At 49.0% G+C, this 23,989-nt stretch overlaps 1 protein-coding gene across 6 annotated transcripts in view; it reads left to right on the top strand.

The window, feature by feature from the left end:
- Positions 1–12,667, top strand: part of BCL11A (BCL11 transcription factor A) — a 73,143-nt gene extending 60,476 nt beyond the window's left edge. For 2 of the 6 annotated variants that reach the window (XM_057382422.1, XM_057382440.1), the window contains exon 3: positions 800–4,829. In XM_057382422.1, the coding sequence (XP_057238405.1) occupies positions 800–2,805 (2,006 nt within the window). In that variant the 3' untranslated portion in view covers positions 2,806–4,829. Of the gene's footprint in view, positions 1–799; positions 4,830–10,011 lie in introns of those variants that run through there. The other 4 variants (XM_057382449.1, XM_057382432.1, XM_057382468.1 and 1 more) reach the window with 4 other exon arrangements.
- Positions 12,668–23,989: the final 11,322 nt, after the last annotated feature.

Genomic DNA, 23,989 nt, shown 5'->3' with positions numbered 1-23,989 from the left:
GCTTGCTACTTGCCAAAGTGGCATTTACCATCCTCAGCTTCTTTTCAGCGTGAGAGAAATAATGCGGCTCTGGCAGGGCGCTCGGCCAGACCTCCTGGCCACTCTCCAGCTCTCTCCCTGGCGGAGCTGCCGCTCTCTCTGTCTTCCCCTTTTCCCTGTCCCATGCTTGAATTTTTTTTTCTTCTCTTTTTATTTTTTCCCTTGCCCCAGAGGCGAATCTCTGCTAAGGAGCAGAAGTTAATGCCTAATTTTGTACACATTGTTAGTCTCAAAATAAGGAGGAGCCTTATAACGTGTTGATGCCCAGCTTGCTGGCAGTTGTGATGTTTTGAACTGATGTGTGTGGAGTGCTTTTCAGAAGGGGATTTATTTATTTTAATTTATTTATCAATTTCTCTATTTATTGATATATTTATTTACRTACTTATTTACCTCCGTTCTAAATGTTAGCAGCCTCTTGCAGCATAAAGTCTGCTGAGTTGGAGCTGGCATAGATTGACTTTACGTCTCTTATTATCTTAGCTTTTTTAATGCTATGGTTACCYGCTGTGGTTCAGTTTTGAACCCAGAGCTGGGCATGGTGGGAGGAGGTGAATGTGCTCAGTGTGGGTTTGAATCTCCCCGTTATGCCCCTCATCTCTTCCCATCCACGTCCCCTGCCTGTGCCTCATCTGGGATGTCCCTTCCCCAGCTCCCAGCTGAGTGTCCCGGAGGAGGAAAGGAGCTTGGGTGGGGAGGCGAGCTCTCGCCCGCCGCTGGACGGCCAGAGATTGACGCTGCTTGTTGTGTTATTTTGCAGGTAAAGATGAGCCCAGCAGCTACACGTGTACGACTTGTAAACAGCCTTTCAACAGCGCCTGGTTCCTCTTGCAGCACGCACAGAACACGCACGGCTTACGGATCTACCTAGAAAGCGAGCACGGCAGCCCCCTGACGCCACGGGTTGGTATCCCAACAGGACTAGGTGCAGAGTGCCCTTCCCAGCCACCTCTCCATGGGATTCACATTGCAGACAATAACCCTTTTAACCTGCTCAGAATACCCGGCTCGGTCTCGAGGGAGGCGTCGGGGCTGGGAGAAGGGCGTTTCCCACCCACGCCGCCCCTCTTTAGCCCTCCCCCGAGGCACCATTTGGATCCGCATCGCATTGAGCGCCTGGGTGCGGAAGAAATGGCTCTGGCCACCCATCACCCTAGTGCCTTTGACAGGGTGCTGCGACTGAACCCCATGGCGATGGAGCCCCCCGCTATGGATTTCTCCCGGAGGCTGCGGGAGCTGGCCGGCAACACCTCCAGCCCACCCTTGTCCCCGAGCCGGCCCAGCCCTATGCAAAGGTTGCTGCAGCCCTTCCAGCCCGGCAGCAAGCCCCCGTTCCTGGCCACGCCGCCCCTTCCTCCTCTGCAGTCCGCTCCTCCTCCCTCCCAGCCCCCCATGAAGTCCAAGTCTTGCGAGTTCTGCGGGAAGACCTTCAAGTTTCAGAGCAACCTGGTGGTCCACCGCCGGAGCCACACGGGAGAGAAGCCCTATAAGTGCAACCTCTGCGACCATGCCTGCACGCAGGCCAGCAAGCTGAAGCGCCACATGAAGACCCACATGCACAAGTCCTCCCCCATGACTGTGAAGTCGGACGACGGGCTCTCCACCGCCAGCTCCCCTGAGCCGGGCACCAGCGACCTGGTGGGCAGTGCCAGCAGTGCCCTCAAATCCGTGGTGGCCAAGTTCAAGAGCGAGAAYGACCCCAACATGATCCCTGAGAAYGGGGATGAGGAAGAGGAGGAGGAGGAGGAGGAAGAAGAAGAGGAGGAGGAGGAAGAGGAGGAGGACTTGAACGAGACCGACAGGCCGGACTACAGCTTCGGGATGAGCCTGGAGGCGGCCCGTCACCACGAGAACAACTCGCGGGCTGGCGAGGAGGGCCGGTCRATGCCGGACGTCATGCAGGGCATGGTCTTGAGCTCCATGCAGCACTTCAGCGAGGCCTTCCACCAGGTCCTGGGGGAGAAACACAAGCGGGGCCACCTCCCCGAGCCCGAGGTGCACAGGGACAATTGCGACGAAGACTCGGTGGCCGGCGAGTCCGACCGCATCGACGAGGGGGCCATCAATGGCCGGGGCTGCTCCCCGGGGGAGTCCGCCTCGGGAGGCCTGTCCAAAAAGCTGCTGCTGGGTAGCCCCAGCTCCCTGAGCCCCTTCTCCAAACGCATCAAGCTGGAGAAGGAGTTCGACCTGCCGGCTGCCGCCATGCCCAACACCGAGAACGTTTACTCCCAGTGGCTGGCAGGCTACGCCGCCTCCCGGCAGCTGAAGGACCCCTTCCTCAGCTTCGGCGACTCCCGACAATCGCCCTTCGCCTCCTCCTCCGAGCACTCCTCGGAGAACGGCAGCCTGCGCTTCTCCACGCCGCCGGGCGAACTGGACGGAGGGATCTCAGGCCGCAGCGGCACGGGAAGCGGAGGGAGCACCCCCCATATTAGTGGCCCGGGCCCTGGCAGGCCCAGCTCAAAAGAGGGCAGACGCAGCGACACTTGTGAGTACTGTGGGAAGGTCTTCAAGAACTGTAGTAATCTCACCGTCCACAGACGGAGCCACACGGGCGAGAGGCCGTATAAGTGTGAGCTTTGCAACTACGCCTGCGCCCAGAGTAGCAAGCTCACCCGGCACATGAAAACACACGGGCAGGTGGGAAAGGACGTTTACAAATGCGAGATTTGTAAGATGCCTTTTAGCGTGTACAGTACCCTGGAGAAACACATGAAAAAATGGCACAGTGATCGAGTCTTGAATAACGAGATAAAAACTGAATAGAGGTATATTCGTACCCCCCCTCCCCATCCACCCCGTCCCTAACCCATCCTGCATCCCCGTAGAGGTTTTCTAGTCCCTTGTGATGGAAATCATGGAAGCTAAGGATATTTGGAAAGTGCTTGTCACCAGCACACCCTGTTTATTTTCTTTTTGTTCTCACCGTTTGAATGCATGATCTGTATCGGGGCAATACTATTGCATTTTACGCAAACTTTGAGCCTTTCTCTTGTGCAATAATTTACATGTTGTGTATGTTGGGGTTTTTTTTTGTTGGTTTTTTTTTGTTTGTTTGTTTTGTTTTTGTTTTGGGTTTTTTAATTTTGGTTGGTTTTAATTTTTTTTTTTTATTTTTTAAATTTTTGGATTAGACAGCATGTATGGTATGTTATGGCTGTTTTTAAATTGTCCCTGATTAGTTGCTGAGCAAACACGTCGCTGTTTCCAATTCCGTTCGGGAAAAAAAAAGGAAAAAAAAAAGAGGAAAAAAGAGGAGAGGAGGAGGAAAAAAAAAAAGAAAAAAAGTGAAACAAAACCAAACCCGAGAGCAAACAAAACCGACCATGCTGCATACATCCTGTAATACATATCATGTACAGTTTTGTTTTGTGACGTGCAGGAAAACTCTGCGGACAGGACCGATAGCACCGAAGAAATGTTGTGTTAGCCTAGATTGCTGTCTTAAAGCRAATAAACCCACAATTGGAGACAGAGTTCCCCTTGGGAACATAAAAAAGGCCTTTAATTGGGAATAACTGACTGCCACCAGTCAGGAAGAGGTAGATTTCTCTTAGCATTTGATTTCAAACACACACCCACACCCACACACACACACACTAATAATAATAATAAATAATCTGAGTGCCTTGGATCTGTCGCGGACGATGCCCATGGCTCCTTTCTGCTCGTCCTCCACGCGTAGCTCGTCGCCACCTCGGCTGCGCTGGGAGCCGCCTCGTGCCCCTCACAACGCCGGCCACCTAGGAACGAAGAGGGAAGAGGAAACTAAGGAAGAGAAAGAAATGACCTGCTCAGTCCTAGTTAATCATCATTCTTCTCTGCCTTTTATTATTATTATTATTACTATTATTTTTTAAAAACTGATCCTACCAGTCTAAAAACATGCTTGGCTCATGGAGAGAGCTTATAATGAGATGTAGAATCTTCCCCCCCTGCCCACCCTGCCCCAAACTTATATTCCCCATCCCCATCAATGATTAAATAGAATGTGAAACGCGCAGGGGCCCTTCAACACCATTAAACACACAATAAAGGAAATCTGTTTTGTGAAGATATTTACTTTTAATAATATCTTTTATTGATTCTGGCACCCAAACAAATAAATCTGGAGCCACTTGGTTGTCAAGCTGACAATCAAATTATAAACTTTAAGACCTCGTGTATACCATATAAAAAATAAAATAAAGGCTGGCAATAATATTTTACTGAGTGTAACAGATAGAGGAGCAAAAAAATAAATAAATTGTGATTTATTAGCACAATGTGGTACTGTTTGCCATTTAAAGCTAGAACAGGTGTATAAGCTAATATCAACACAGTGATGATTAACTATGAACTCTTAAGACTTGCCTTTAATGTGATGCTTTGGAAGAAGTAATAGAAAATTAAAAAAAAAAAAGGAAAAAAAAGCAAAAGAGTAGCAGTATCTGTTTGTGCTCCCTAAAAGTTGTCCTTCATTTTTTTTTTCCCATCCTCTGTGTGCTATTTGTGTTGACGTGGAAGAGGATTCCTTGTTTTATTCCTAAGCTAGCGCCCGCCCCGGTTGGTGTTCAAATAGCACTTGACTCTGCCTGTGATGTCTGTATCTTTTCTTTAATCAAAGGTACAGAGGTTGAGTATAAAATAAGACTGCTCAGATAGGACAATTAAGTGCACTGTACAATTTTCCCAGTTTACAGTCTATACTTTAAGGGAAAAGTTGCAAGAATGCTGAAAAGAAAACAAAAACAAACAAAAAAATTGAATACATTTGATGAGCATTAAAAAACACACACACAAAAAAAAAACAAACCACAAACTTTGCCAGCCATTTACTTGACTAATGAGCTTATCTTCTCGGACGTGACATTACAGCGCTGTGAATGGAAACAGACTCTACACTCACATAAAATGAATGATTGCTTTTGCTCCTACAGTGCAAGGATTTTTTTTTTTTTGTACTAAAAAAAGGATTTTGAAAAAAAAAAAACAAAACCACAAAACCTTTTTTTAAATATAAATGTTAAGAAATTTTTTTTAAGGAAGAAAAAGAAAAAAAAACCGCAACACTTCATTATGTTTAGGGGGAAACTGTATTTTAGGGTTCATCGTCTTGGTGGTGTACAAGACTTGTTACTCATTTTAAAATGGTAGTGGAAATTCTATGCCTTGGATATACACAGTTCTTCAGGTTGTATAAAAACATGCATTGGGGAAAGGTTTAAGATTATATAGTACTTAAATATAGGAAAATGCACACTCATGTTGATTCCTATGCTAAAACACATTTATGGTCTCTTTTTTCTGTATTTCTAGAATGGTATTTGAATTAAATGTTCATCTAGTGTAGGCACTATAGTATTTATATTGAAGCTTGTATTTTTAACTGTTGCTTGTTCTCTCAAAAGGTATCGATGTACCTTTTTTGGTAGTGGAAAAAAAAACCACAGGCTGCCACAGTATATTTTTTTAATTTGGCAGGATAATATAGTGCAAATTATTTGTATGTTTCAAAAAAAAGAAAAAAGACAAAAAGACAAAAAAGGTGTGACATTGTACAGATCCGAGGCCATATAATGGCCCTTTGGGGGAAACCTGTTCTGATGTCACGCTGCTGGCCGTCACAGAGGGGTGTACATATCTTTTTTCGTTCTTTTTTCCTGCTGCCATACTGTATGCAGTACTGCAAGCTAATAACGTTGGTTTGTTATGTAGTGTGCTTTATGTCCCTTTCCTTCTATCACCCGACATTCCAGCATCTTAACTTCATATGCAGTAAAAGAAAGAAAGAAAGAAAGAAAAGAAAAAGAAAGGAAAAAAAAGCTTAAAAAAAAGGAAAAAAAAAAAAAGAAAAAACCGTTTTGCAGTTTTTTTCATTGCCAAAAACTAAATGGTGCTTTATATTTAGATTGGAAAGAATTTCATATGCAAAGCATATTAAAGAGAAAGCCCGCTTGAGTCAATACTTTTTTGTAAATGGCAATGCAGAATATTTTGTTATTGGCCTTTTCTATTCCTGTAATGAAAGCTGTTTGTCGTAACTTGAAATTTTATCTTTTACTATGGGAGTCACTATTTATTATTGCTTATGTGCTCTGTTCAAAACAGAGGCACTTAATTTGATCTTTTATTTTTCTTTGGGGTTTTTTTTTGGGGGGGGATTTTTTTTAAACTTTTTTTAATTTTTTTTTTTATTATTTGGATGACCAAAGGTCATTACAACCTGGCTTTTTATTGTATTTGTTTCTGGTCTTTGTTAAGTTCTATTGGAAAAACCACTGTCTGTGTTTTTTTGGCAGTTGTCTGCATTATCCTGTTCATACACCCATTTTGTCCCTTTATTGAAAAAATAAAAAAAAAACCTTAAAGTACACAGTGTCAGCTTCTGGTGTCCTCATTTGACACACGCTGTAGGTGGCTTCCAGCAGCAGGCTTTAGGGGAAGGTCCCGTGCAGGGGCATTTTGGGGGGCAYGCTCCAATCCCCAGGGAGCACCCGCCCCCCATCTTGGCATTAAATATGCCCCCCTCTGCCCAGGAAGAGGATTTTTGGGCTAAGGAGTTCACTTTCTGGCCAGTGGAAGGTGTTTGCAGTCTGGATCTGTAGCTTTGGGATTTTCCCCCCTCTAGATCAGGACTGAGCTGTGACCCCCCTCACTGCGATAACCTGCGGCACCCCCGGCCTTCACTCGGTCTGCAGCAGGGACTTCCCTCCCCGTTTGGCAAATCTTTGGCAGAAGAGGTGAGCAAACCAACAGCTCTGCAGCCCCCCCAGGACTCTCCCCATCCCTGGCTGCTTTTGGGGACGGGGGGYGAAATCAGCCACTGGCGCATGCGGGCGCGTGGGCAGGAGCTGATTTCTCCCGGGGGGCTGAGGTCCCCTGCTGTGGCTCCGGGATTGCACTGACCCCAGCCCAAAGCTCCCAGCCCCACTCGTGGCTGGAGCTGGGAGCTCCCCYCCTTTCTCCCTGGGCTTTGATTTTTTTTGGTGGGAATTGCAGGTTTCTGTGCATTGTCTCTAAAATCCCGAGTTGAGGTCTCCCCTGTCCCCCCCTTAGGGGTCTGTATATGTTGTCAGTTTGACAAATACTGCATGTTGCAGCATCTCTTTACTTTATTAAAGCACGTACCGCTGTGATATTGTCTCTTGCTGTTCCTAGTGTAATGGATTTAATACTTTTTTTTTTTTTTCCTTTTCCTTTTTTTGATTTCTGTAAAACCTTCCAGTTGTTCTGTTGTCTTCTTGTGATGGCATCGTTTGTTGCCTGTATTTTGCCCGGCGCCTTCTGAAGGGGAGGTTTGGAATTTTAAAAAAAGACAGAAGTACCTATCTAAAGAGAAAGAATTATTACTTTCCTAAGAGAGATTTGAAAAGAATGTAATAAAGCTTTGTTTTAAATCTGGGGAAGGAGGAATGAAGATGGTGTTGCCTGGGCTAGTGGAATGAGAGTGCAGGAGGGCTGGAAAGGTGCCGGCAGTGCCCCCCGAGCCACACTTCCCTTTAGCAGGCTGGTTTCTCCTGGCTGGAGCTGGATTTGGAGTTGTGCCAGAGGGATCCCTAGCACAGCGTAGGGGAGGCAGAGTCCAGCCCCTGTGTGGGGGGTGACAAAGTGACAGGGATGGACACTGGCTGTTCCCTGGAGGGCTGGTGTCTGCAGGGATGCGCTTTGCAGTGCCTTGGTGACACGCCTTTTGATCCTGTGCCATGTAATGCCTGTACAGAGTCTGGTCTCTCCCTCCCTGTTCCCTATTTTTCTTGCTGACTGTTGAGACTACGGTGGAGATGTTTTCTAGAGGACTTGGGTTAGCTGTGCCCGGGATCAGACATAGCCTGGTTGTTTTTCAGAGCAGGTGCTGTACCCTGCGTTGGTCCTACGGTGGTYATCGTCCCACTGCCTTTCCCTTACCATGTTTTACTGATGAAATAATCAGCCCGGGCTCCATGTGCTGCTATGAGATTAACCAGCGGAAAAAGTGCATGATTTACCTCTTTATTCAATGGCACGGTGATGCGTGTGATTCACAGGTTTCCCAAAGCTAAATTTTCCAGGTTACCCAGCGATAAATGAGCCCAGTGGGCGCTGCGTGRCACACGGGGCAGGGGCGGTGGTTTKGGGGAAGGAGCTGCGGRAGAAGYGGCTCCTGCTGTAGGAGGAATTGTCTGAACACCGGCTGGCGAGAGCGTGGCTTGCACATGGCAACGTGCTGTCACCCCAACACCAAAGCAGATATTCACAAATGTGGTGGTTTTTTTTCTGCCGGGGCACTAAGTTAATGGTGTGATGAATACAGTGAAGTTTGTCAGGCTGGGGCATGGATGTCCCAAGCCCCACCATGTGCTCTCGAGCTGCTTTGGCATCCCGTGCACGTGTGACCTGCGCTCCCCAGAAATGTCCCTGTTTCTGTGCAAAAAGATGATGCTCTAGGAATTAGTGATACTTGGGTATCAGTGTCTCTATTGTTTAAAGCTCAAATCCCATCAAGGGATTCCTCCCATTCGAGGAGGAACAGTTTTATGGTGTAGACCCCTTTGGCTTTAGTGTCTAATCTCTTCCAAATTGAATGATTAATGTAATGAAGGTGCTGAAAGAATATCCAGAATTTAGACTACAGATGTTTCATATTTATTATGTTTCCAAGGCTGAGATAATACAGAAATAAGTGATACCATGTCTTTGCTTGACATTCAGGAGGCTGTGGTGTAGCTGATGAGATACAGTTTCAGGGTTTACCTAATTGCAGAGTTTGTATGAAACAGAAAAGAGATACCAGCTGCTCTTTTAGATCTCTCCTTCTCTTTTTTCCTCCAGTAAAGGCTGAAACCCACTTTTGGTGGATGCATGGGCAAATTGTAGTATTGACTAGGAGAGTGACAGTGCCCCGAGGGCTCTTTGCCAGAGCTGCTGAAGACATGCTGCTCCTCAAGCCCAGATGCTCGGCTGCTGGTTTCCAATGAGCCACAGGGATGCAGGAGGGGCCAGAGGCAGGGGAGCCCCAAGGTTTTGTGCCCCTTGGCAGGGTTTGAGCTTTGGGTGGTGGTGTGCTTGTGCTGCTCTTGGCTGCCTCGGAAGCCAAGCTTTAACAATAGCSTGGAAACTCTTGGGCTCAAGACAGCAGCAGCAACAAGCCCTCCCCAGGGGCAAATGGGGCTCTTGACTTCAGAGGAGATACTCCAGCTCTCACCCRGTGAAGATCGGGCCTGGGAGGGAGCTGGTTCCTGAATCCTGAGCTGATTCCTGAGTCCGGAGTCCTGATGGCAGCTCACCTGTAGTAGCCCTTTAACTACTCCTTGAAGTATTAACGAAGTAAATTCCATAGAAACCAGCGCCCTTTTGGGCTGCCAAGGTGGATTTTGAGGGCTGTGTTGATGATGTGCCAGCTTTGCCATCAGGGCAGCCCTTGGTCTGTCATGTGGTAGGGTGGTGCTGGGCGCTGGACCTGGAGCAGGGGCTCAGGAGTGRTTGCTGTCCCGGTGCCCCATCCATCCCATGCTGCTGGAGTCGATGGCTTTGCTGGGCATGGGCTGGGACCGTGCAGCTTGAGCTTTGCTRCTGCAGCCTGCGCTTCCATGCCTGCGATATCCACCGTGCCGGGAGTTGGGAAAAGCCCTCCATCAACCACCTGCCGTGTGCCGTGTGAGCAGTACTGATGGCTTTGGGAGGGCCTTCAGCACCCGGGGGAAGCCCATGAGGTTTTGGGAAGGGATAGGAGGAGGTTTGCAAGGCAGGCTGGCTTGGTCTTTGCCCAGGTGTCTCAGTGAAGTCCAGAGGTTTTTCTCCTCRATGATCCCTGTGCTTCCCATGTGATGCCAAGGATGCTGATGCAATAGTGTGGTCTGAGAGGAGGAAGGGCTCCATCCTGCTGTATCCCTGTGTGGCAGTTGGGTGTCCTAGTTGTCAGAGACAAAAGAGAGAGGAAAAGTAGGGTAAGGGAATGACTCACACCGTGGGCCATGTCACATGTTCTCTCCTCTGTCCCCATGCTCTCTGTAGGTTCGGCGTACCCCCCCAGCTGGCGTGGCGCCCAGGGAGCCCCGGATGTCTGGCAGTTTTCGGATGGAAGTTCAAGAGCACTTAAATTCTGAAAGGAGGTGAAGCTGGGGCGAGCGGCCGGCGGCATCTCGGCGTCCGGAGGTGGCCTCTGTCCTGCGGGCTTGCCGCATCCCTGGGAGAGCCTGAGGAGTCACCCGCCGAAGGCAGCGCTCCCCGGGCTCCTCCTGCCTGCAAGACTATCGTATTTATATTTTGTAATAGAGTACAACACTTTGGGGTTGGTTTTTCGGTTTTTTGGGGTTTTTTTTTGTTCATTTGTTTCTTTTTTCATTTTCTAAAAACAAACAAACAAATGAAAAAAAGCAAACCCACCCACCAAGGTCAAGGGCTTAATGATGGCYTCGACTGGCTCCTTTCCCCATGGAAAAGACTGTCTTGCTCTTGTGGACAACCCGGCCTGTTGGTTATCCCTGCAACGTGCCATTCCTCGGGAGGCACATCTGATGTGATGAATTAAAAATAAAGCAAAACACAGTGTAGGTCTGTGGGTGGGTGGGAAATYGCCATAATAAATGTTGGAGCTTTAGGTTTTGTTTGCTCTGTCTTTAATTTTTAATGCTAACAAGGGCCAGACGGCTGGTGTGACTTTGTGTTCCCRTACTGGCTGCAGAAAAGCAAGTGCTGAGTTTTCACTGGGGACGGTGTTGGCACCMGGGGCAGCATGGCCCCGGCAGACAGACCTTTCCTCGGAGCTAGGCCAGGAGTTGGAGCAATGCTGAGCCCCTCTGGCCCTTGGCGATGCTGAAAGGGGGGGTCTCTCAGTTCTCCTCCATCGCCCGCCCCTCCTTGATGAATGCCAGCTGTGGTGTTGCATTTCTGCTGTTCAACTGCGTTCTTTTGGGGCTGGTGGGATCTGTGATGTCCGCCCGTGTCCGTGTGAGCCGAAGTGAGGGCAGCGCAGGTTTCAGGAGGAGTGGCAGCTGTGCTGTGGAGATGCTGTCAGAGCAGGGGATCAGAGCCCTGCCCTCAGCTGGGGGAGCTGCTGTCAGTTGTTGTCCCGGTGATTCCCAGACTTGGCACAAGGGGCACGAGCTTTCCCTCTTGCCAGCAGCGCTCTATCCCTTGCTCGGCACTGAACCCCCACCCCAGGAGTCCCTGCTTTGGGGCCCAGGCGCTTTGCTGAACTGAAGATGGGTTATGTGTGAGCTTTGTGCTGTCTCTGATGGGATTTATAGGCTGTAGCTGCTCATGGCTTGTGCTGACGAGTGGRAATGGACCTTATTTGGTGAAAGAAGCCGGCTGGGTAGTGAGTGGAGTGGCTGGCTGGCCATGTCAGGATCAGCGGGATGGAGTCGAGCTGGGGGGACAGGGCCGGTGGATTTATTTGCTTCGTGTATTAACTTCAATCTCGCTTCTGTTTTATTCATGTCCTTCCTTACAATCTGAGCAAGACCCTCACTTGAGGCGACCCTCTCCTGGTGAAACAGCTGTAGGGAAAATGATGTTGCCTTTTCCACGGGTGGTGGATGTTCTCCTGTTTTTTAAAACCCTGGGCTGTGCTTCTCGTGGTGGCCTGGGCACAGCACAAGCATGGACACTTTGGTACCTTAAAATTTGGCTGGGGTGGGCAGCAGGAACATCTCCGAGGGGTGCCACAGGGTGCACAGGGACACGAAGGGAGCTGTTGCTGCTGCTCCTGAGGTGATTTGGTCTTCAAGGGAAAACTACCCAAAAGTCTACGCACAGCTTCAGCTTTTTTTTTATCCTTAGGGGATGTTTTTAAAGGTTCTTCCTAACCCAGCCTGTGCTGCCACCTCTGTGTCTGCTCCTAAGGGTGTTTTGAGCCTTGGAAGGGTGAATCCTGTTGGATTAAGCAYCCATTGATTGTGAGGGCACCAGTGGTGGGGAGTTAGCAGCTCCACGTGCTGCTGGAACACCCACTCCTGCCCTGGGGATCTGCTCCAAGCAGCTGTGTCAGATCAGGGCTATTGGGGTTATTTATTGCAAAGGGGGTTGCTTTGCCTCTCCTCCAGATCACAAATCAGGATTCACCTGGTCTGTATCTACAGCAGGCCTGGCCCAGGGCACCTGGGAAGCTGCTTCATAAGGAKTTTCAGTGAGCTGGCTCCTTTCTGGGAGTGTCTCACCCTTTGTATGAGGACAGGCCAGGCCCAGTTCATGGCTGTCATCTGGGGTAGCTTGTTATGCTTTTCTGCTCTGCCTGGTAGAACAAGTGAGGAGGGATCACTTTCTGTGGCTTGTCTCTCCATCAGCAGGCAGTGCGAGGGCAGGGGTTTCTCCCAGGAAAAAGCAGGAAATAACAAAGGGGGCATGGCTGAAAGTGTTCTGCCAAGCACAGAAGCAATACCTGAAGTGCTGAAGATGTAGTCAAACAGTCTTTAAAATGTCTATTTTGTAATACAGGTGTTAAACGTTCCCCCAAATCCTAGGACTTGGAAACATCTTCAGAATTCCTGTTGCCTTAAAGATGCAAGCAGATGTGGTGTCTGTTCTGAGAGCCCCTTGTGAGCCCCTCCTGTCCCTGGCTGCCAGCCCTGCTCCTGCTCCTGCCCCAGGCTCTGCTGTGGATCCTGCACAGCCCCAGGACAGCCTCAGCACAAGGCCTGGTGGACATTCCAAAGGGTTTCCACTGCCCTGGGTGGGTGTCCTAAGGGTGCTTTAACTAAGGCTGTCATTAGGGTTCTCTTTTTGTCTCAGCAGGGCTTGGCTGAGTCCCTTGGCTGTGTCTGGGATCASCAGCAGCTTAATGAGTTTCTGCCAATTAACAAGAGTCCAGGGTTTCCTGTGAGRGGAGGGCTGGGAACCTGTTTGGCTCAAAGCTGGAGGTTGCTGTGGTTTTGGTGTGAGAGGGGCAGTATTCCCAGGGTTTTTGTATTTCAGCATATTCTCTGAGTGTTGGTCTGCACATCCAAATTGGAAATTAACTAYAGTTAATCTTTATTAAACAAACAAAGCTCCCAAAGTTTTGGAGTAGTTTATAAACAAAAAATAAATGTTCTCCTTCCCAGTCCAGGGGATTGAGAAGAACAAGGTTACTGCGAATTGCCTGGCTTAGCTTTGAGGTTTTGGGTTTAAAAAGCTGTTTTCAGACTTGGAGATGATCTGACTGTGCTGTGTTTGATTTCTAAGCACACTTTCCCTGACACTAAAATGCAGCAAAGGTCAAACCTTTTGTGAAGTCTAGCTTAAAAATAATGTATTATTTTGGATTTTTGATGCATCTGGGCTGTGGACTTTTACAAGATGAAAGACTTCTCCCCAGAAGGGATCTGAAAACAGATTTTGTGAATGAGTTTCCAAACAAAACTCCCAAACTCCCTGTGTTTTGTTTCAACCCTAGCTTTGTGTTGGGTCCTGCTAAGTTGCTGTGGGACAGCAGCATCTGTCTGGGGAGCATCATGGTGTTGGTRAGCAGCAACACAACTCTGGGCTCTGGGGAAAGGCAGAGGAAAGCTCCATCCTGCTTGGCTGCTGGATGCTATTTTACCATCTTTACCCTTTACTTTGTGTGTGTTTGAGCTGTCTGGGTGCTGGTGAGACCTGGCCTGAGTCTTTACCTGTGCAGTTTTGGCAGTGAGGGGTAGGATCTGCTAAACATCCCTGCTGTTCCAGGGCTCCCTGCTCTGCTGTGGTGAGCTGTCTGGGTGCTGGTGAGACCTGGCCTGAGTCTTTACCTGTGCAGTTTTGGCAGTGAGGGGTAGGATCTGCTAAACATCCCTGCTGTTCCAGGGCTCCCTGCTCTGCTGTGGTGTTTTACCTGACCACACTATAAATTCTTACTGAGCAGTGAGATGAACTCACCCACCCCCCAAAAATGAGACTGATGCCTCATTTGCTTCTTTTCTTACTCTCTGCTTCTCCTGCCACCCAGTTTTCCCATTTCAGGCGTTATTCAGTTGTGTGTTGCATCTGCTACGAGTCAAACTTTGTAGTCCCTCCATCCTGATTCTCTCCCCTGCAAAAATCACCCTCTTAACATTCATCTTCTACAGGGGTYCAATTAATCCATTATTCCCAAGGAAAGATGGAGTTGCAGGGGGAGAACAACAACAACAAAAAACCCCTAAACCCCAAATAYGGCCCTTACTCCTTAATCTCACTGGATAGAGTTACACATCTGGTAGAGGCTTGTTCGTTGTTGCTATTACTTTTATTGCRTCTTTAGCAGTGATGAAGTTCAGATGGCAGAACCAGTGGGCCCCAATTTAATTTCGCCTGGCCTCCTGTAATGAGCATGATGTGATCCCTGGGAATGCCGGGGTTCTGTGGCCGTGGGCAGAGTGCTGCGGGCTGGGCAGGCAAAACCCCACCATGAGGGTGGGAGGAGGGGGAAAATCTGGGGTTAGGGATGGTAACAGGTGGGTGGAGGTGCCTGTGCTGTGTGAGCATCAAATTCTGCAGTGAGGGGGATGGATGGATGGATGGATGGATGGATGGATGGATGGATGGATGGACAGGTGGTTTCTCTTCTCAAAACCCAGATGAAGTGGATTCCCACCTTTTTTAGTGGCCGGGGTGCGTGCGCCGCGACGCTTTCCGAGGTTGGTCCAGCCCTGATGGCTCTTCCCTGGCGATTTCCGTGCCCCTCCGGGTTTCCAGTGGTGATGTACAGAAGCTCCCACCTCTCCCCCAATGTCTGCATGTGTCTAAGGGCTATACAGGACTCATTTACGGGCCTCCGGTCGGTGGGATATGTGCATGCAAAATGAAGGTTGTATTTGGCTTCTCATATTCAGATCTATATTCCATATTGTGTTGACCAAGAAAAACACCTCAGCCCCTGTGCTGAAGAATGTGATGGACTGATGACTTTCAGAAACGTACTGTAAATCAAGGAGGCTAATAAATACTTGCTATTAATAAAATGGGGCCACTGCCTTTCAAGTTATTTTCATGTTTTACAACATCCTAATTTAAATGGCATGAAGAAGGTGCTGCCTTTGGACCTCCCCTCCTCCCCCAGCATGGTGCGGCTGAGCTTAACCCCCACAAAGGCTTGGGCAGGAGTTTTTCCTCGAGGAGGAGGTTTAGATGGAGCAGAAASACCCCCTGCCCAACCCCACAGAGCTGCTGAGGGTTGACCCGGGTATCAGGGTCCCCTTGGCCAACGGTGGCCTCTCCCCGGATCATCTTTGGGGTCTGGCAGATGATCCCCAGAGCTYGCCAAGCCCAGTGCATCAAAGAGCCCGCAGCCAAAAGCTGCACCACCTGCCCCAGCTCATGCTAAACCTTTAATGGTTCCCAGTTGTGAGCGCAGCTGCTCCAGGTGCTGAGTGCACAGGCTGCTTAACCCTTTCCCTCAGGATTCTCTGGGCCTGTGCAYGAGGGGCTGGGTGAAGGTGGTGCTGCCCAGGCTCCTCCTGTGACAGACACCTGCAGGCAGCAGAAAATGGGCCTTTGAGTTTGCTTCCTGAGTGTCTGTAYCAGTGCTCGCAGTGCCCACAGGGATGCCAGATCACTCTTTATATAGCCATGCCCTTGGAAACCCGGGACGCTCTGGGCAGGGAGGGGGCAGGGGATGGAGCCCTAAATAAACCTTTCTTTGCTTTGAGTGTCTGTCTTTTCCCTGACCTCTCCCTGCAGCTCTGCATCAGTGAGCAGAGCCCCATGGCTGTGACACTTCAGTCCCCTTTCCCTGCAGGCTGAGGGTGTCCTTTGCAGCCCTTGTTCCATGCCTTGTGTCCATGAAACCCCTCTTTGGTGGGGASTGGGGTCCTTGCCTGCGCTGCCATCCCCAACCCTCCCTGCACCCCTAATTCCACTATGAATAAAAAYTATTTTTTATATTCTCCTTCCAACAGACCTTTTCCCTGCTGCCTGCCTGGCACTCTCCCTTGGGCTTTGGCTTTTCCATTTGGAGGCTTTGGGGAGGAACATCCCTTTGGGAGCTGCTCTGCACCTGGCTGCTCCAGTTGGCTTTTTTTTTTTTGTTGCCTAAAATCCCCCTTTAGCTGTTTCTCCTACTCTTTTTTCCACTTCTMTCTCTCCCCTGCTGAAGAGACAGCACCTTCTGCAGCTGTAGTGATTAAAGGGGAGGGGAAAAAAAAAGAAAAGCTTATTTAAAGCAGAGCCTGGCAATATAAAATAAGGTGTGGAGGTGATGAATGATCCCRGGGTACATTAAAGCAGGGGCTGGCATTTTCGACATCGCTCCTGCTCGCGGCGTGTTTGAGCACTTTCKGAGCCCGGCTGTTAGGAAACGCCGAGCATCCGCCCCTGGGCCTTAATTCGGGCAAGTTTAAAAATGTCCTCTGGGATTTAGGCAAGTTGTTGCTGTTTTTCCTCTCCGGAAGACCCGGGTGCTGCTGTTCAGATGAGGGGCTGGAAGGCGACAGGAGGACAAATCCCAGCCTGGCCTTGCTCCGCCTCCCGAGGGCCAGGGGATCAGAGGATGGGCATTCCTGGGGGGGTGCAGGGATCAGGGAAGCCTCTCTGGCTTTTAAATGCTTTTAAAAAGCTCTTGGAAGAGAATTCTCAGCACTGCTGTGGGAGATAGTCAGGAGAAAGGGAGGAAAAGAACAGAGCTCATTGCATGCGAGGAGCAGGGCAGGTGCAGGGAAATTATGCATTTTTCCAGACTGGCTTATTCCCTTCTGTGTATTAAACATTATTTTAATATTCGAGTGACAATGTTTTATAATTAAGCTAAATGTAAGAGCTGGAGCACACTGGAGAGCCAGGCTTGGTGTGGGGAGGTGAGGAAGGTTCCCACCCTGTGCCCAGGATTAACCCCAGGCTGCAGCATCCTCTCTGCAAAGTACAGAGTCTGGCTCTGGAATTCCAGCACAGCCCACACTCYGGCAAGGAAAACCTTTAACTCATAAAGGTTGTAATGTTAATACAGAAGAAAAGCCTTTTAAAAAATTACATTAGTTCACAGACATCTATTGAACTCATGAGGGGAAATCTAGCCCCTGAGAGATAGAAACTAAAGAGCTGAGCCATAAACCAGTACGATAACATCCTTATTATAAGATGCAAATTAAGGGGCCCAATTCACTTTAAAAAAGCATTATGAGTATTTAATTTTTCTAGTGGGAATATCTCTGAAGTTGGCCTGTGTGTGGTTTTTTGTGCTGTGTACTTAAAAAGAAGAAAGTAAAGCCATGAAGGAGCTGCTGAAGGCAGAGTTGAGGATGCTGAGCRGTGGTTTGGGTGCGGGAGGAAGGAGAAGATGCTTATGGGGGGCAGGAGAGGATGTGTTCACACTGGATTTGGATGGGGAGCCCGTGGTTAAAGCCAGCAGCCTTGCAGTGGGGTTTCAGTGGTGTAAAACAGGGTCAGRACCTGCCCTGGGGTGTGTTTTCAGCGTTTCATCTCCACAGCAGCTGCTTGGTCCCCGTTCATCTCAGCTCTGACASTGGTGCCCTGTGGGTCGAGGAGAAGCACTGGGTTGATGCCCCATCTGTGCTTTGGATTTTCTGGACAACCCACTCCCTGCCCTCAGTGTGGCATCTCCCTCTGGGCTGCCACAGTGCTGCCAGCAGCATTGTTGGTTATAAAAACACTCAGTGGCAAGGGGACCACAAGGCTTTKGGGTGCTTTGCTTGTGGCACTTCTTCACAATGGGAGTGATTTGAGGCTTAACCTTATCTGCTGAGTTTGGTTTTCCTGGCCATTTCTTGTTTCCTGGAGCCTTTTAAAGTTATATTTTTCCTCCCTTCTGAAATTGGAAGATGGTGTAATCGCTGCCCTTGGCTCTGTCCTTGCTGTTTGTCGCATGCTGGAGGTTAAAGTCTCGAGCCAGGAGGAGGACTTGACATGCAAGGTGGGGACAGCTGGGACAAATAAAAAAGAGAGCCTCTGAATGCCAGGCCCACTCTCCATCCAGCTTTAGGGTGGAAAGGTCAGGACTTGTTCAAAAAAGCACAGAAAATGTGGTACCCTCATTTCACATCCTTAAAGACAAAAGGGCCAGTTCAGCCGCCTGCAAACTGGAGCCATCCGGAGCCTGGAATTGTCTTTTCAAATGGAGAAAATAAAACAGAAAGCCCTGCCCTGGAAGATTGCTTTTCAGAGGGGCATTATCCTGCTCTCCTGTGTAATGTGCAGAGGTCATGGGCTGAGTAAAATAGCGAGAACAGGTAAATACGTTCATTTGAAACCCAGGGATTTTATTTATTTGGGGGCATTGTGGAACATCTCTCAAATTGTGAGCATGAAACTGGGATGGGATGGGGGCCCTGCAGCTTGAGTTTGGGTTCAGGCTCTGTTGTCCCACCTCAGCTGCTGTCTGGGTTTCAGGGCATGAAATAACAGGGCTTTCCCAAGGTTAATCTGTTAAGGAAAACCCTGGTCTCCAGCCGGACCCCAAAGGCTGAGCTTGCACAGGGTSTCTGCCGTGCTTTGAAACCTGTTTCTCATCCCAAGGCTGCTTCCTTCTCCCCTTTCTGACAATCGAATGCTTTTTTTTTCCCAAACCACAGTTTACAAGGAATTTTGCTCCTTTTTAAAGTGAAGTGGTGCCCCCAGCCAGCAAAGACCATAAAATAATGGTGGATAACACTTGTGTCAAACACTGGGCTGGCTGGGCCCTGTGAAACAGACTCCTTGCTTTGAGGAATTAAAAAAAAAAAAAAAAAAGAAAATAAACCCTGTGTACCCTTTTATTTTATTTAAGAACCATAAATTCAGCAGCTAACAGGGCTCGTGGTCCATCTGGGCAGCTGTTTGGGGCCATAGGTTAGACAGGCTGGGAATATTTACGGGGCTTTGCTGGCCAGGCACACTGAGGGGGYTCAGCACTTGTTGCACAGAGTATTAAACACCTATTAAAAACCCCAAAAACCAACAACAGACCAGCCTTTTCTGAGAGATCGGGACGTACCCTGATCCACGCATCTATAGAAAGAGGTTCTTTAGTAGAGTTTTTCCTTCTCCTGCATCCACACAGGAGCATCTGGAACATCATATGGACACGTGTGGCCAAAAATCACTTGGCTGTGGAGTGATGAGAATATCACTCGTAATTTACAAAGTGAACTTTGTGGGGAGGTGAAGGATAAATATCACGACAATATCAAGCCCATGGACAAACCCCGGTGATAACTTTTCCACGCCGTTTCCAGCTTGCCTTGCACCCCCTAAACCTCCCCTTCCCGTCCATTTAGGAGCAGGAGCCTCATAAATCCTTCGGAGCYGGCTGCTTTATCAGGTCCCCCAGGCTGTCCCTGCGAAACCACGGCGTGGGTGGTGGGGACAAACATCTGGACAGGGGAAATCCTCCGYGCCGGCCGCTATCGCCGCCGGGAAGGCGGTTGTGGTTACGCAGCTCCGGAGCTGTGAAATGGGGAAGGATGTCCTTCCATGGGCTTGGCAATTACGGAGCAGAGGGGAACAGCCACATTTCTGCATTCAGGAGTGGCACTCTGGCAGCCGGGAGGAAAAATGGGGCAATGAGTAGGAGAACAAAACTGGGGAGACAGTTGGGAAAATGATGGTAAAACCTCTCAGGGAGATTGAATGAGGGTCTGTGCCCGTGTGGGGGAAGAGTGTTTCACATCACACAGCGCTTTGCTTGATGAAAAAAATAAATGAAAACAACCCAAAAACGAGTGTCCCTTCGTATTGTGGGTTYGTATTCCAGGGTTTTGTCCCTGGAAAGTCTTTAGCTCCTGGAAGCAGGAGGCATGTTTGTGTCTCAAACCCCTTGCACACTGGTGTTTGCACCACCTGAATGGCCCAGGGATTAGCACCACTGGAGGGCTGGTCTCTCCCTCTCCAGGAGCTGGACTTGTCTGTTGCTGGGRATGCTCTGGAAAGGTTGCAGGGAGGGTTTATCCAGGGTGGAGTGATGCCCAATATCWGCCTTTGCCATCCCTCCAGAGATGGCTCCTGGTTGGGCTGGATGAAGCTGCAGTGTGCTCGCTGTGTGTGTTGAAGGCTTGGGGGTAAGGAGCTGGGAAATGAGGAATTATTGATTTGCTGCACAAAAGTGGCTGCCTCGTCCCCAGTTGCAGGTGCTCCCTCTTATTCCTGTGCTGCCTGCAGTGGATCAGCTGGGTGAGGGCTCCTGGATACAGCCACACACAGTGACAATCTTCCCAGGTATGTTTTTTTTTATTGGGAACACTGTGGCAGAGGTCCTGCATGATGCCAGATTTTTTTCCAGAGGTGCTTCTCTTCATACCTCCCTCACACCTTGCCATGAGCATGATGCAAGGTCTGACTTTTCACCTGCTCCAGTAACCCCTGGCCCTGGGGCTGGAGCAGCAGAGCTGTCTGCAGGCCAGGGCCAGCTCGGTTCTCCTTTCATGTGTCCCTAATTCTTCTTATTTAAAGGAAGAGAGTGAACTCCTCTCTGAGTTGCATTGAGGTGAATTTAAAGASGAAGGCTCAGAATCAGTGAGCAGCCTCAAAAATCAGTGGCACTCCTGGAAATACCYRATACCACTTTYAAAAACATTTAATGTTGCTTCKTGCCCTGCAGTGAGAAGGCAGAATYGAGTCYYCCTTGMCACGGAGGGGCAGGCAGGAAGGGGACAATCTTTGCCCATGGCTCCGGCTGGGATGTGCAGCTCCTCCCACCGGGAGCCCCTTGGACCCCCTTCTCCCCACACTGCTTGGCAGGTTTTGGCATGACTTGCCGGAGYCTGGGACAAGGTGAGGTGTTTTCTTCAACATCAGGATTTAGGTGGATTGGCGAAGGGCTGTGGGAATGCTTTTAAGGCTTCCTGTTGCATGTTWGGAGTTTTTATCAGTTTTGTTTTGCTGCAAGTGGTGCCAAGTTCTCCTGCCCTGCCTTTGCCCGATGGATGAGCAAAGAGGAGTTGGGACTGCTGGAGATGAACATCCCATCCCAGCCCAGCCCTCTGCTCAGCATTTTTCCTCTTCTTCTCCTCACCCACCCCCCAAAGCCACTCTCCAAAGAGGTCAATGAACCTCCAATGCACCCCCATTTCCTCATAAGGGTAYATAAGGGGTGGGAGTCAACTCACACTTTTATGTATTTACTGCCACACTTGTAATAATAAAAATACCAGGATGAGAGTATCTTTGTAACACACAATAAAAAAAAAAAAAACCTTTCAAAATTGGAATCCAAGGTTTGTGTAGAGATAAATAATAAGCGGTAATTTAGCTTCACTGAAATATTTTGGGGTGTTTTTTTCCAAGTTACTGCCTTTTTTTCTTTACCCCTTTTCTCCTCTCCTCTGACAGGTCTGAATYGTCTCATCCCTTTCTTAGTATTGACATAAAAATGCAGCTGAGAAAACACTGAAGCTGTTTCAACAACTGCTGTGCTAAGAAGTAAAGAAAACCAGAAAGTAGTTCCTACATGGAAAGCTTCCTCTTTAAATCAGCCTGCGGGTGAGGGGGGAGAAGTGAGAGTCCTTGGTAATTAGATTCTCTCCCTCATCCTAATTGCATTAACAATAAATCAGCTCCAAAGATCTGTTTCTTCTTAAGTTTTCTTGAATTTAGCCTTTGTCTGAGAATCTTGGAACAACAGAGCCTCAGTAAATATGATTAACCTGTAGTTAATGAGTGGGGTAGTTTGGCTGTGCCCTGTGGATGCTCAGCCTGCTGTGGTTAACCGTGGAAAGTACCCCCTGCCAAACCCAGGCATTGAAGTAGCCAGAGTGGTGAGCTGCTCCCTCCTGACCATCACTGGTTAAGGCTTTAGGTTAAGGGATAGCTCGGCAGTTTGATGGAAAAAAATAATCTTTCCCTCAGCATGGCTTTCCCTTTGCTCCCATCTCTTTTCAGGGTTTCTATAAGGCCAGGGRAATTTAGTTTGGCAATGCCTTTTTTAATGCCTTCCATAATTTTGAGGTCCCACATTCCTTTAAACTCTGACTAAAGCAGATGTATATTTTCTTTTTTAGAAGAAGAGAGGATATTTAGAGGGTGTAATTAGGTGCTGGATCTGTGGTCCAGGGAGAAACCCATGAGCAGGGAGGATGAAGAAAAGGCCTCCCAAACGAATGTGGGATATCCCCTTTCCCTTAACTGAGGTTAAGACAGGTCTTGTTCAATTAGAGGTGAGCACTGAGGGCTTCTCRGTGACCTTCCACCGAAATTTCGTGCTGTTGAAACCTGGTGGTTGCACAAGAGCAGGGGCGGCGATGCTCGGCATGCAGCTCTGCACCTCGGGACTCCTGTGAACTCCTAACACATCACARCTCTCCATTTATTAGAAAAAACAATGCTGATAGTTCAAAAAATTAATTGCTGGGGATCTCTGTAAATTCTGGATTGAAATAGTCTGTCTTTCCTAGTGCTTAACTCAAGTCTGTGCTCTGCAAAGCTTTTCTGCMAGAATTTCTCCTGGGCATGAAGACAAGGATCAGTGTGCTGATAATGCAGTCACCTTCAGCAGGAAAAAGAGACTTCATGYCCCCAAAACACAGCTGCTCCTGAATGATTTTAACTGGGAAACTTGTGGAGAAGGGACACTGCAGCATGCTGTCTCCGTTAGGAAAATAGCAAGGAGATGAAGCTGCTCAGTGATGGGGTCTGAGCCAAAGGGATTCAGTGTCCCACTGGGCCTGACTTGGGAGGGCAGAGCCACAGGCTCCACTGGCAGCTCCAGGGATGAGCCAGGAGCCATCCAAGAGCCTGGGACAGAAATGGAGAGGGAGGGGAGATAAGGCCACCTCCCTGAGTATCCAGAAACCGGTCCCACAAATCCCTCTGTGTGCTCAGAATGGAGCAATGGCCTCCAGCTGTGGCTGTGCCCTCGCTCAGTGCCCTCAGCTGGGACACTCTGCCCCTGGCCTGGTGCTCCTCGTTATGATGATTGAAGGCACCATGAGAGGAGCTTTACCTTGGTGCTCTCTGGATGGTCTGAGGGGTTTGTGCAGCTCACAAAGGCCCAGCTAAGAGCAGGATTTTGGGTTTGTTTGGGTGCTCTTGGGGAGTCCCTGCACTGTGTGGGGTGCAGCCGCCTGTTTGTGCCCAGGCTGCCTTCTCTGCTCGGACTGGGCCTGAGCCCCTGCCTGTGGCCTTCATTTGCAATTCATCTGGCTGGGAAAAGGACATTTTTGGGTTCAAACTCCCCTGGGATTGTGTGAGGTTGGTGCTTAGAAGTGGCAGCTTATCATGGGTACCCGGTGAGCTCTGGACACGGGGGAGCAGAGCTGTGCTGCTGTGGGAGAAACAAGAGGGTCACCTTGCAGAGGATGGAGACTTTCCTGAGGGGATTCCAGCTGAACTCCCCTTGWGCACATGCTGATCCTCGGGGAGCACCTCATCTACGTGGCTTTTCCRTGGATTTTTCCTGATGGGAAGGATGTGGCATTCCCTGGGGAGCTGCTCTCCGTGGGGCAGGTGAGTGATTGCTGTGGCTGCTGATGTTTCAAGCACTCCTGTCCCCAAGATTCCAGCCCTTTGCAGCTGGGTGTTATCTCTCCAGGATCTCCCTGTGCCCATGGAATGAGACCTGCTGTATCTGCTCTGTCACAGCCCTTCTCCCACGTTTGCCAGAGGGCAGAGCTTACTCTGGGCTGTGCATGAGTTTTTTGGAAACCTCTCTGCTCTGAGGCAGAGGCACTGGCGCTGAGGGCTCAGCTGAGTCCTTCATCTGTGGAAGAGAAATACTTTGGGTGTTGTGAGTGTGCAGGGCTGTGCAGTGCTGTTTGGAAGGCAGCTCTGGAGCTGCAGGTGTGCTTTGTGCTGGGATATTCATTGCTCCTTTTTTTCTGGGAAAAAATAAGTCTGATTTATTTAAAAAAAATTTTTTTTTTAGGTTTTTGTTATTGTTGTTTTTTTTTTCTTTGTTTCCTGTACTTGAAATCTGTGATTTTGGGAAGGGCTATATTTCAACGCTGAACATTTTAAGGTTCTGGCAAGTTTATCTTGGGAGTTTGGAGTTCATTGGTGGTCYCCAAATATTGGTAAACTAAAAAATAATCACCAAACTCTATTGCTTGGGGACTTTGGTGTCTCTGGTGAGTGCCGAGAGGGAGGGAATCCTCAGCCTCTCTGCTGTGCAGCTCTGTAGCACGCCTGGTGT

The sequence above is a fragment of the Malurus melanocephalus genome, unplaced genomic scaffold, assembly GCF_030028575.1.
Source record: "Malurus melanocephalus ecotype Western Australia unplaced genomic scaffold, MMel_1.1 scaffold_13, whole genome shotgun sequence".
Taxonomy (NCBI): domain Eukaryota; kingdom Metazoa; phylum Chordata; class Aves; order Passeriformes; family Maluridae; genus Malurus; species Malurus melanocephalus.
Note: the sequence above shows the minus strand (reverse complement) of the source record. Positions and strands in the feature narration are given on the sequence as shown.